At 34.3% G+C, this 14617-nt stretch overlaps 1 protein-coding gene and 1 pseudogene across 1 annotated transcript in view; one reads left to right on the top strand and one right to left on the bottom strand.

Annotated features, from left to right (window-relative positions):
• Nucleotides 1–11714, bottom strand: part of LOC139006499 (NKG2-A/NKG2-B type II integral membrane protein-like) — a 46713-nt gene extending 34999 nt beyond the window's left edge. The window contains exons 1-4 of the mRNA XM_070408830.1: nt 11525–11714; nt 11055–11147; nt 10483–10536; nt 9868–10019 (exon numbers count right to left, since the gene is read on the bottom strand). Coding sequence (XP_070264931.1) covers nt 9868–10019; nt 10483–10536; nt 11055–11147; nt 11525–11714 — 489 coding nt within the window. The remainder of the gene's footprint in view (nt 1–9867; nt 10020–10482; nt 10537–11054; nt 11148–11524) is intronic.
• Nucleotides 1970–6112, top strand: LOC139005380 (syntaxin-7 pseudogene; annotated as a pseudogene).
• Nucleotides 11715–14617: the final 2903 nt, after the last annotated feature.

The following is a 14617-nucleotide window of genomic DNA, read 5'->3' as shown; positions in this document are numbered from 1 at the left end:
AATTACATTTAAAAATATATATATTCAGAATATATATATATGTAATTCCTTAAATTACACTCTGTAATTTTCTTTTATTCCCCTCTCTCACCAACAAGTAGTTAATAATTTTTTGAATCAAACTTTCCCTGGTTTTTCGCTTCTGGTTAAACACACTTATACACCTTGTGACCCTGGGATGTTCAGTCCCCATTTTGAACTTTTAAAGTCTAGGTCAAGTAAATTAATTTGAAAATATTTGCTCAATTATTCATGTTATTGCAACCTTAAAAATAAGAGTTCATTCTAATTTTTTTTTATTGATTTCAGAGAGGAAGGGAGAGGGAGAGAGAGTTAGAAACATCAATGATGAGAGAGAATCATTGATCCGCTGCCTCCTGCATGCCCCCCCACACCCCCCCATCCCCCAGGATCAAGCCTGCAACCTGGGCATGTGCCCTTGCCTGGAATTAAACTCAGGACACTTCAGTCCCCAGGCTGACGCTCTATCCAATAAGCCAAACAATCAAGGGAAGAAATAACAGTTCTTAATGTTATAATTTATAATATGTACATGATTTATTTTAGTGAATATTGGAAGTTTTAAAAGTGTACAATATGTAACTGGATGTATATTTTTGAATTAACATAAATATAGATTTAAAAATAACTCTGTAATACCAGGGGTGAAGTGTCAGATAAACTATAGACTTTGAAATAAAAGTTCATAATGATTTTAGAGAGAGAGGAATAGAGAGATAGAAACATCGATGAGAGAGGACCATTGATAGGCTGCCTCCTGCACACCTCCTACTAGGGATCAAGCCTGAAACTCAGACATGTGCCCTGATCAGGAATTGAACTATTGACTTCTTGGTGCATGGGACAATGCTCAAGTACTGAGCCGCAGCAGCCAGGCCAAACTGTGGACTTTCAGTTCTATGAAGAGACAAAGCAGAATCATTCTCAGTAACAAGTGTACCACGATGGTGAGTGATGTTGATAAATGGGATGCTCTGCATGGTGGGGACAGATGAATAAGGGAAATCTCAATACCTTCCTCTTAATTTTGTTGTGAACCTAAAGCTGGTCTCAAAATATTATCTTAAAAATAGTTCTACAAAAATAATTGCTGTGCTTTTAAAGAAACTAGAAATGTGTTATTTTTAGATGTTGGGAGTACCATTATACTAGAGTTAGGTAAGCCAACGTGGCTGGTGCTTACAAACATAGCTTTGATTTTCTAAACAGGATCCTGAAGAGAGCATTTCGTAATCAAGCATCGCAATTGTACAATTCTTATGAAATCCTGAAGTTATTTCATATCTGAAATCAGAAATAATATATCATTAATCGGATCACATATAACTTGATATTTTCGTGAATAAACTCTTTACAGTAATATTTACATATCTAAATCTGAACAATTGTTATTATATTTCATAAGAAACATTTAGTTTACAGTAAACACTTGATTTAATGTACTATGTATTTAATGGACAAAATTTTAGGTTTGTATATCATATGTGAAATTAACACCTTGCTAATTTTTAAATGTTTGAAAAAAGGTTTACTTACAATTAAATTAACAGGTTCTTTTTGTTCTTGATTCACCGTTATTTTTTTAAAATTTTAACAACTAGGCCATATGTTGGAAAAAACAATTTAGTAATTTCTCTGACATAAATAAATATTACATATCTACTACTAGAGTCACATATTGAAATCCAAGAGTCAAAGCTCATAAACAAGGTACTGCTAATGGTTAGCACATGATCACACCACATCGCCTGTGGTAACTGGTGCTGTTGCCCTAAAGCCTGAGGGCTGAAGCCACACACCAGCCAAGTACATTTATTTACCTGTCATGAATGGTGAATGCATGCATTTACTAGACCTTTTCAGTATAAATTTTAAATTATAGTAATACATACAGAAAACTTTTCTGTGAAATGAAACTTTTCATATGTACTTCATTTTAATTACACAAATGTGTCATTACATTTGTAAAAACAGGTAAACTAACTAAGTTGTCAATTTTTGAACATATATATTCATAAAACCTACTTTCTGATATAATGGCTGTTGGTTCTAGTTCAGTGGTTTTCAACCTTCTAGCCCTTTCAATACAGTTCCTCATGTTGTGACCCAACATGCAACCAGGAGCACACGGCTCACCCCAGCAATCGCTACTTCATAACTGTAATGTTGCTACTCTTCTTAATGTAAATATCTCATATGCGGGACAGTCTTAGGCGACCCTGTGAAAGGGTCATTCGACCACCAAAGGGGTCATGCCCCACAGGCTGAGAACCGCTGTGATATCTCCTTGCCTGAATTAGTATGTTATACCAAAGTTTTACTAAATGTAATCGTTCACGCATTGATTTTTCAATTCTAAGACTAATTTCTGACTTTAAGCATGAAGCCATAAAATATATAAGCTCTTAAGAGACTTACGATTTAGAAGAGAAAGCTAAGCCATATCTCCACACCAACAAATTACTATTGTTTCTGTGGTAGAGTTGAATCCATGGTAATTGGATCAAATTGTTCAAAAAATTCTATGAGACAAAAATTTTTATGAGAAATTAGGTAATTGAATTCATACAAAGAACTATGTTGGTCCACTGCTGGAGAAAGTGGATGAAAATGAGGAGGTTGGGTGACTGCTTAGTTTAATGCACAGCCCACCCACACCTGATGCAATTAGTGAATAAGCAAACCAACCATGTCTCACATGCAGAAGTTGCTGTGACCCCAGCCAGCTGGCCCAGCATATCCACCACCCAGAAGATCCCACAATGTTCTGTGGAAATACAGAGGTCTCTGAATCAACTAGACACACGTCAAGATTCATGTGAATCGAGGCAACAGCTGCAACAGAAGCAGCAGCCTTCTCACAAACTTGCCAAAGGAACAGAAAAGTATATAAACAAATTGGAAAAAAAATCATATAATATTAATTGATGCAGAAAAAGCATCTGATAAAATCCCACATCCAACTCTGATAAAAACTCTTTTAAGGCCTTATGACAAACCTACAGCCAACATCATACTAAATGGGCAAAAACTAAAACCATTACGCTAAGCAAGGAACAAGACAAGGATAACCGATTTCACCACTCTGATTCAGCATAGTACTGGAATTCCTAGCTATAGTGATAAGACAGGAAGGAATAAAAGGCATCAAAATTGGAAAAGAAAAAGTAGTGCTGTCATTATTTGAAGATGATATGATATTATACATAGAAACCCATAAGACTCCACTAAAAGACTACTAGATTTTATAAGTATATTTGGCAACATAGCAGGATACAACACTTATACCCAGAAATCTATGTTATTTTTATACACCAAAATGAACTCACAGAAAGAGAATGTTTAAAAAAATCCCATTAACCATTGCAAAAAAAAATGCAGATATCTATTAATATACTCACCTAAAGAGAAAAAAAAACCTGTACTAAGAAGACTACAGGACATTTTAAAAAAGAGAGATAGAGGAGGATATAAACAAGTGGAAGTATATACCGTGTTCATGGATTGGAAGAATCAACATCATTAAAATGTCCATGCTACACAAAGCAACCCTATGTAGATTCAATGCAATATCTATTAAAATGGTATATTTCACAGACCTAGAACAAACACTCCAAAAATTTATATGGAAACAAAAAAGATCCCAAATAGCCACAGAAATCTGAGAGAGAAGAACAGAGTTGGAGAGATCACAATACTAGCTATTAAATTATACTACAAAGCCACTATAATCAAAACAGCCTGGTACTGGAACAAGAATAGGAATATAGATCAATGGAACATAATGGAGAATACATAAATTGACCCAAACCATTATCCTCAATAAATATTTGACAAAGGAAGCAAGAGCATACAATGGAGTAAAGAGCATACAATTGAGTAAAGACAGCCTCTTCAATAAATGATGTGGGGAGAATTGGACAGGTACATGCAAAAACAAAATGAAATGAGACCAGCAGTTTACACCATACACAAGAATAAACTCAAAATAGATAAAAGACTTAAGTGTAATTTGTTAAACCATAAAATCTTAGAAGAATCCATAGACAGCAAAATCTTAGATATCACTCATAGCATGTGGATACGTCTACAGAGCAAGAGAAACTAATGATAAAATAAACAAATAGGACTACATCAAAATAAAAAGCTTCTGCACAGAAAAAGAAACCATCAACAGAACGAAAAGGGAGCCCACTGCATGGGTTAACATATTTACCAATGATACATCTGATAAAGGGTTTATATACAAATTATATAAGGAACTCATACAACTTAACAAAAGGAAAACAAACAAACCATTTTATTTTATTTATTTTTTTTAAATATATCTTATTGATTTTTTACCGAGAGGAAGGGAGAGAGATAGAGAGTTAGAAAGATCGATGAGAGAGAAACATCGATCAGCTGCCTCCTGCACATCTCCTACTGGGGATGTGCCCGCAACCCAGGTACATACCCTTGACCAGAATTGAACCTGGGACCCTTCAGTCCACAGGCTGACGCTCTGTCCACTGAGCCAAACCGGTTTCGGCCAAACAAACCATTTTAAAAATGGACAAAGGATCTAAAAAGACACTTCTCCAAAGTTGACATACAGGAGGCCAAGAGACAAATAAAAAGTGTTCAAAGTTACTAATCATCACAGAGATGCCAATGTAAATGACAATGAGATCACTTCACACCAATCAGAATGACTACCATCTACAAACCAACAAATGACAAGTGCTGTCAAGGATGTGGAGAAAAGGGGACCCTAGTACACTGGTGGTGGGAATGCAAGTTGGTGCAGCCACTATGGAAAATAGTATGCAGTTCCATCAAAAAGTTAAAAATTGCACTGCTATTTGACCCAGTGATCCCACTTCTAGGAATATTTCTAGGGATATATACTAAGAAACCCAAGACATGCATCAGAAAGAATGTATGCACCCCTATGTTCACAGCAGCGCAATTTACAATAGGTAAGATGTGGAAACAGCTCAAGTGCCCATCAGTAGATGAGTGGATATAAAAGGCATGGTATATTCACCGTGGAATACTATGTAGCAGTATAAAAGAAGGATTTCTTACTCTTTGAGACAGCATGGAAGACCTGGAGAGAATTGTGTTAAGCAAAATAAGCCAGTGAGAAAGATACATATCATATGATCTCACCTATATGTAGAATCAAATGAAAAAAATTAAATGATGAACAAAACAGACCCAAAACATAGAAGCTTAGAATAAACTGATGAATCTGAGAGGGGAGGCTGGGGTTGGTGGGTGGGGAGGGAGAGATTAACTGAGAAACTTATATGCATATATGCATAGCCCATGGGCACAGACAACAGTCTGGTGAAGGCCTGGAAGTGGGGGTAGGGTGGTGGGAGTCAATGGGGGAAAAGGAAATGAGGACACCTGTAATACTGTCAACAATGAAGATACATTAAAAAATAAAAAGAGTTTGGATCTCTGCCCACCATCCCCAGTGAACAGTGTCAAAGGAAATACAGAAGGATCACTTAGTTAACGCTGAGTTCACTCACTGACAAACTTTCCGAAGGTCCAGAGGCAAGCTGATGAGAAATAGAAAGAGTCTGTTGCTCCGGTGGGAGCTAGTTCCGGAGAACTCAGAAGAAAGGAATCTTATATCCTGGGAAAATTAAATTCAACCTCAGGAGCAGGTGCAGGATGGGGAAATTAGGAAAGAGGAGTCTCATGAGAGTCTTCTGTTAGGCAATTTCAAGCTGTTATTATGGATATAAATGAGCTATTTAAAGATTTGTGAATGATACATCATGAGCAAGGAGATGTGATAGATAGCATAGAAGGCAAAGTTGAAAGTGCAAGAGTGCATGTCCAACAAGCCAACCAGCAACTGTCAAGGGCAGCAGAATATCCGAAAAGGATTCCTGCATGTTGCTGTGCGATGCACAAGTCATTAAAGAATTGTAAAATCCTACAAGTGGCTAGCGATGAAGAATGGAACAAAAGTCTTAACCTTTTTATGTTAAGTGATTATATTACAATTATTTTGCTTTCGGTTTTAATTTCTATGTTAAGATTTTGGATGCAGTTTCTGGTACTATTAAACACTGAGAATAATTTTTGAGCAACTTTAGAAAAGATTTGTCAGTTACCGTTGATATCCAATATTGTTTTGGTTTCAGGTGTACAGCATGTTGATTGGGCACATGTATACCTTCTGAGGTGAACACCCCAATGGGTCTGGTACCCATCTGACACCATGCATGGTTATTAGAATATTGTTGACTATATTCTCTATCTATGCTGTACTTGGCATCACCATGATTTTATTTACAACTGAATTTAAAGAACACCTTTTGGATAAAAGTTTCAAAATTTATAACATTTTTTTGTTACATGAAAAAATTTTTAATTTGTTCCCCACACCATATATAAAATCCAATTACAGATGAATTAAAAATTAAAATGCAAGAAACACAATTTAGAAAGGTTTACAAAAAATACAAATATATTTAGTAAAGTATTTTTAATATAAAATCGTGAGTCATAGAGAAACTTTAATAAATTTGATTGTGTTAAAATTTTAAATATCAATTCTTGAAAGTATCAGGAAGGAAGTAAAAAGGAAATATCACAAACTTGAAAAAGACATTTGCAATAAATAGAATCAATAAAGAACAGAATACAGAATGTTTTAAAAACACCAACAGTCAATAAGGAAAAGACAAATAACTCAAAAAATAATAAAATGTCATAAACAGGTATTTCAAAGATGGGAATTGCAAATGCTTAATATATAAATGTATAAACTTTTGAGCTGTTTTTCATTTCCATACAGAGGTAACCATTTTGTGCCATTAATAAAGGAATTACATTTTCCAATTAACTCACTTGCCCTTTTAATCAATGTTGCTTTAATGCACTAGTTTGAATACTCTGGATATAATTATCTTAATTCATAATTTGCATTTTATCACATTCTTACATGGCAGTTTGAAACTGAGGGCAATATTTTATGTGGCAAGCTGTGAGACTTCAAATGGAAACAAATATAATATTGAGTAACTAAGTAAACTATAATTTGCAACCAAAATAGCAATGATTTTAAAAATGGAAAACAAAAACAAATAAATTTAATTCTAATTTATTGTCTTTCAATTTGCAATATATTGCTACATAGTGGACAAATTAGAAAAATGTGCTGGTACAATTAAGTGAAGAGGACAAAAATACCAATTTCACAGCTCTGAAAGTTGATTGAAAACTAAAAGAAATTATAATTATTGGGAAAGCTGCTAGAGATTCAGGTAAAAATAGAGCAAATTTTCGGTCTTCATACCTAAGGCTGTTCCCATGTCTCCCCTACCCCCCAACTCAGCTTAGTGAGTAAGAATTGTAATTTTTATAATTTTGGGAAGGCTGGAAATGTAAATGGTCTTATTGCCACAGGGGAAGACTTGCTAAGCAGTGGAAGGAGTTTTTAGGTTGCCCACCACTAGTATTTTTCAGCTCAAAGTGCTGAATTTACTGGGTAACAAATGAGGGAAATTATCCTTTTCCTAGACCAAGACTGTGTTCTCCATTGTGTGAAGCATAGTGCCCGCCATAAACATAACAGGAAGGTACTACTAGTAAAAGTAAGAGTGCAATAGAAGAGATCACATTAGCTTTCTGCGTGTGCTTGGCTGATGGGTGGAAAATTTGCTCATGTGTAGAAGAAACAAAGATGACACAGTAAAAAATAAAAGCCAAAGTGGACTTGAGAATTGATTTCAAAATCATGAGCACTTCCCTACACACACACACACACACACACACACACACACACATGAGTACATCAAATAGCAGAGGCTGAAAGCCATACTGATTTTATGTATTTGAATACATTTTTAAAAATCATTGGTTGTCTGCTAAGCTATGCAAACACAAGGCTAATTAATCTCTGGTAAGTAAGGCTAAATAGAAATATAAATATTGTGAATTTTAAAAACTGAGTAAACACACTTCAAATGAGAAGATTCTATACTAAAAGTTTATTAAAGTTACAAAAAATCTAAGATGCAGAATCCGTATTTACTATATTATATTATAAAAAATATGTACTTACCAAAAATTAGAAAACATTCAAAGAAACTAAAAAATGTATCTTATACTTGATGGGGGGATCAGTCAATAGAATCTAATTTTCACTGGGATAAGATGTCGGATTTATTAAAAAATATTTTAAAGTAGTTATTATAAATATATATTAGAAAAATACTACGTTTAAATAACTATATGAAAATATGATGGCAGCCTGACCAGTGTGGCTCAGTTGGTTGTAACATCTTCCCATGTACTAGAAGGTTGTGGGTTCAATTCCCAGTCAGGGCACTTACCTCAGTTGTGGGCTTGAACCCCAGTTGGGGCACATGGAGGAGGCAACTAATGGATGTATCTCTCATATAACATAGCAGATTGTCTTCACAAACTTTCACTAACTTCTAAAATAATCACTAACAACCAAAATGAGGTATTGGGCTAGGTTAACAGTAAATTCAGGTCATTTAAAGACTCCAATATTCGACTGAAAATATAAATAACAGTCATAAAAACTATTTGCACTGATAAATTTAAAGAAGAGCTCATATAGCAAATATAACAACTCTAGGAAGGAAGATAACAGGCAGCACACAGGAGAAATGGTAGGGAGACATGAACAGGCACCTCTCATTCTCTCGATACATAATTCCATAAGAACTAGTGCCCAGAAAGAAGTGTTCTATCCATTAGCAATCAGAAAAATGCCGATTTATGCCAAAATGATGCTTTTATATAATGATCAGAATGTATAGCATTGAACATTCTGGCAGTACTAAATCTTGGATCATGGAATTTTTGGATAAAATGTGTATTTACATAATAAACTAGAAAATGTTGGGATAATCTAATAAAATTGGCATAAACATGTATTTATGACTGAAATTTCATTCTGATTCATAGAGGACAATAAATTTTAACTATCTACATATGCAATTATAATCATATAATTATACGAGAGGCCCGATGCACGAAATTTGTCCAAGGGCTCGGCCCACAAGCCATGGCAGCTGCCTCTGCCCTTGCAGCCCCATTTTCGTCTGGAAGGTCGTCCAGAAGGTCATACAGCTGTCTGGTATAATTAGAATACTATGCTTTTATTATTACAGATTTATACATTATTATATTATTATAAATATGATATTTATAGTATATGAATATAATGTATTATATTCAATATTTGCATATAATATAAATTGTTTTAAATACAATATAATATTTGAAAAAAAACAAGACACAGGGATTTTCATAAAATATTCATAATACCCACATATTAAAAAACAACTATATTCTGGGTAGGACAGATTAAAAATGTCATGTCCCTACAATAAAGCAGTGAAAATGAACAAATAAATGGAATAATATGAAGAGATTGCAAAAGTATCATGTGAGTGTTAAAGGAGACACATGTGTGTGTTCAAGGAGACACACAGCAGAGGGGCTAAGCGGAATGGCAACTTCTATTTCATGATTTGTAATTACATGGGTCAATTAAGTTTGTAATTAATGTGCACAATCATGATACCTTCAGTTTCCTTGATGTGTAATGAAATTAAGTAGCAAAGTTTACTTTAGAAAAAAGCATTTACAGAAGCATGGTTATCTATAAAAAAGCAAGAACGGGAAATTATCAAATGTGCACGAATGGCATAAAATGTAAACAAAATATTATAGAGTCAAATAATGCATGTTAACAGTCTTTAAAATAAGTGAACTACAAATATATACAAAATATTTATGAATTGTATAAATATAGACTAAAATGGACTTTTAAATATAATGGAAACATTTAAATCTTACCATTTCTTCTTCATTATCTATGTAAAGCAGGGTAGAGTTCTTAGAAGCACAGGCCAGTACACTCTCATTCCATGCTTTTTTTTCATTACTAATGTAATAGCAATTGTTTGAATATGTAAACCACTCCTTTGGACAATGTCCACAATGATATGCTGAAGAAAAATTATAAAATTTTATCAAAAAGTTTATATTTTTTAAAATGAAAATTAATTTACATATTTGCATAGGTATAGACACATTTGTGCAATATATATAAAAGAAAACATGCTCCCAAAGAAGGGTTAGTCTCTTGTTTCCTGGTTTAAATTCCATATTAAGCAAATAAACAAAAATATCCACTCATTACATGCTCTGAATGTCAATGAATAAAACCTCTTTATTAGAATCCTAAAATTATCTTTGAGACCATCTGCAGCAATGGGTATTATGATCTTAAATGAATATTTCTTCATATTGTTGCATAAGAAAACACTCTTATATAATCATTATGAACATTTATTGCCTGGTATTATAATTTATGTCCCCATTCCCAAAAAGCTATTATTTTTGACTACGCTATGTTAGAGATAAAGTATGAACTATACTAATATCAGAACTGAGAAAATAATTATGTACCTTCCTGGATCCCAGTTTTCAGTGAAGAATTATTCTGCTCCAGTATTACATTAGCTGAAAAAAAGTAATTCTTAAATTAATCTTGATCTAACTACAACATAATACTTTTGTTTCTTATGTTTAATTGTGTTGTATTGTCTAGGATTAGAATTATCTGGAATAAAATTTAATTACCAATGAAAATTAATGTAGTAATGATAATTTTGAGGAAAAGTGTTTTTAAAATCTAGAGAATTAGATCTCACAGTATTTGGATTAAACAATCTCAAAAATTAATTTGTATTTCTCAATAAGGTGTCCTAAAGCATGCCTTGAGGATATAAAAATATATATTCGGATTATATATATATATATGGATATAGGTGGTCATATATGTGTGCATATATTTATAAACTACTCTCTAAAATCATCCTGATATTTATACCTTGGACAAATTCAGAATTACCATTTTGCACTTAGTTAAATTCATACTTTTGGATCAGAGTTCTATTTCATAACATTATGAAGTGTTCAGAGCCACAGATGGACATAAAAGTGAAAAGTTCTGTGAAACGTTGCAAAAATGTATTTACGGAGAATACGTATTGTCACCACAGCGGACATCAGGACAAGGCAGATGACACCTAGGGTCCCAGCAATGAGCTTCTCTGGAGGTGATGGTGAAACTGCAGGAAGAGAAAAGGAAACACTGAGAAAGGAGAGAGAGAGAGAGAATTGTTTAGACAGTTTACATACAGAGAATCAAATACATAAACTTGGACACCAAGCCTATACCTACCACTGTAATCTTCCTCCCAGAATATACCATTGCATGTTTAGGAAATATAATGTTCCATGAGTTACTGGTCAAAGACTACCCCTTTCAACAATACCTGAATAGAATTAGCCCTCAGCTTTCATATTAGTATACTGTATTCCAACTTTAAGCGCTGATTCTCACAAATGAAAAATATGTGAGCTAATGCCCTTCTTCCCCCCATATCTCTGCACCCCAGCTTCACATACTAGACCAGTTGTACTGTGTGTCTATTGAATGTGTTACCTTTGGAGTGGTCCTCCTTGTCCCTCCCTTGAAGATCCTGGGAAGCATTTTGAAGAGTTAATTCTGCATAGGTTATTATCTCCTGCTCAGTTACTGGAATGGAGCTTTGAGTGCCCTTAGGCTTCCTTTGCTGTCTCTTGGCGGACTTGGCCAAATTCAGTTCTGCATAGGTTACACGTTGGTTCTTCATCCCTGCAGCTGGGTGGCCTTTGAGACTGTGCTCTAAGTCAAGTGTACTTACGAATAAATGACATATGCAATAATGCGATCTCTAGGACAGGAAAACTGGGCGGGGTAAAGGGTAGTAGGGCTCATTTCCAAGTTGAAAAATCTAAAGTTCTGGTTTTAAATTTGTTAGATCTTTAAACAAGTGCTTCATAGTAGATGTAGTTTTTAGATATTCTACATTTGACAATATATTATTTGTCTGAGCCATAGAAAACAATAAATCAGTGAGGAATAAAGAATAGTATAAATACTGACATTATCATTAATTTAAAGTCAGATTCCATGAAAATATTTAACATTATCAGAATGTTTGTATTAAAATTAAAATGTTGTATTAGAAAAAAGTCTCTAATATTTATGAAAAATTTGAAATCAAATAATGATTGAGGACTGAGTGCTCCAAAGATTAAGCATCAATGGTAACTTTCTGAAGTAAATTAATTTTATTAAGTAGCATATATTTATTTATTATGCTTTAACATAATTCATTAAACAAGAGTCTCTTTGTCAGTGTGGTGCCATTTCTTGCAATGTTTGTTCAATTTTTTAAAATGTCTTTTGATTGTTTATAAGTAAGCTTAAATTTGCATTTTATGGGAGCTACTTAATCCTGATTTTTATTAAAAACCAACTGCTTTCATTTAATCTAAATAACTGTATATTTATATTACCGCTGTAATTCAGAGAATTCATTTCAACAATCTCTTTTTAAAGGCTGGGCTAAATATAAGTTATACCTATATTGATTATAAAATAAAATAAAAATAAATTTTCATTGTGGTGATTCTTGCTGGATTCTACTTTAAATTGTTTTTGCTTAACACATCAATTACGCATGTGTGCATGCACTTGATTCATTCTCTACAGGCAAGAATTTGAATAGTTTGATATACACCAACATAGTTCATAGTTTATTCTTCTCATTTTTTGCCCCAAATTATTTACATAAAGATACCAATGTTCTCTTTTACTTGATTCTATCTTACTTGTACCTCCCTGGCATCACATCTAGCATTTGTAATCTCCCACCACATGAGACGGGCTAACAGAGAGACAGGAGAATAGAGGCACATACCTTCTGTATCCTTCACTGGGAGACCAGGTTCTCTAGTGAGCAAAGAGTGTCTGTGGTCTTCACAGACTTCCTCGCAAAGGTTCACCGTGAATCTCTAGTGGAAAAAGTAGATTTCTCATAAATATGTCACTGAAAGTTGAACAGGAAATTCTTACACTTAGGCTATTGTGAAGATGGTTTACCTCATCAAACACCTCCAGAATGTAGGATACTTTGGGCTGGTAAGTGTGTGTTATAGTTTATCCCCATTGGCAATGCCTCTGAGAAGATGTTTTCTTATTCGAAAAGATATTGGAGGACAAAAGACTTCAGCACCCATGCTGTTAACTTACATCTTAATCACAAACGTTGAACACATAGACCTTGTTAGGTGTATCTCAGATGTTTAAATTCTGCTCTTAATCAGGTTACTGAATCCTAGCATTTCATACTTCTTTTCCTTATACTCTCAGTATGGAATTTCTATTATAATGGGAAAATTTCTAAAATCATAATCCCATTAACTGTAGTTATTTAATGACATTTATCTCCAATGGTCTGAAGAATTACTATGTTTTCACCTTTATGATAACTGTCACAACAATCATTAATTCTCACACTTACCTTCTCAATTTCCCTGCCCTAGTTCTTAAAAAATCGCTTCATTCATTTTACTATTCTTAAATGTTAGTTAGACTTCCCTTGCAAAAAATATTGTCTCTGTTATGGATAGAACATTAGATAATGTTGAACTATAGCACCATGACAGAGATTAAATTATTATATAGGTATTCATTGTAGTTTTTGTTGGTTCATTTTCTAATCAAAACCATCTCTATTTTAATTAGGATTAGTTGTTGTAAATGACAGAGCCCAAGTCTAACCATGTAGGGGGAGAACAAAGGTAATTTTAAAAAATGTCCCTTACTAAAAAAAATGGGAAGGGCAGAAAAAGAAGATTTTTAAAAACAAGTTAAATGACACATAAGCATCAAAAGAAACATCCCCATACAGGAGAAATAAGGAAATAAAGAGGATATAGTGTATTCACACTGTATGTGCTAACCACCTACTAATCACATAATAGCCGTCTAGGTTACCAGACAGACTGCTGTGGTATCACAGTGCTTGTGTTCAAGCAACTCTTACTTTGCAAAACTTATGGCCTAAGATCATCCCATGGAATGCAGCATTAAAGTTACCCATATGATCAGCGAAGGATTACAACCTTTGCAGCAACCTTTGCAGCAACATGTTGATGAGTTGAAAAAAAAAAAAAAGGCACAGCAACTTCCAGTAACAGTGTTCTTCCAAAACTATTCTGCAGTGATAGTTCCTGTGCTGGTCCGTGGTGACAACACCCTGCTGGGGCAGGAATCCGGGAAGTTAGACCCATCCCTATCCCTTTGGGCCCTGTGGGCCCTCATCTGGCCGCAGTGCAATGGCAATGTTTCACCATTGATGAGGTGGATAGGATGAGGCCCTGGAGACCTATTTCTACCCTGCCCTTGTGGTGATAACTTCTGCATCACCAAGAAAAATGTGGAGAATGAGGAAGACATAGTAACCTGTCCTAGATGCTCTTATTATAAAAGTGACTTATGGGCCTGGCCAGGTGGCTCAGTTGGTTGGAGCATGTCCTATACACTAAAAGGTTGGAGGTTCCACAATCCCTGAGGGGCACATTTGGGAGGACTGATGGGTGACATCTTTCTCTCTCTCTCTCTCTCTCTCTCTCCCTCCCTCTCTCTTTCTCTCTCTCTTCCTCCCTCTCTAAAAAATCAATAAAAACATATGAGTGGCCTTTTTGT

This window comes from Myotis yumanensis, unplaced genomic scaffold (assembly GCF_028538775.1).
Source record: "Myotis yumanensis isolate MYYU_CA2020_CCGP unplaced genomic scaffold, mMyoYum1.0.hap1 SCAF_3, whole genome shotgun sequence".
Classification (NCBI taxonomy): domain Eukaryota; kingdom Metazoa; phylum Chordata; class Mammalia; order Chiroptera; family Vespertilionidae; genus Myotis; species Myotis yumanensis.
The sequence above is the reverse complement of the archived record's forward strand: the minus strand, read 5'-3'. Positions and strand labels throughout refer to the sequence as shown.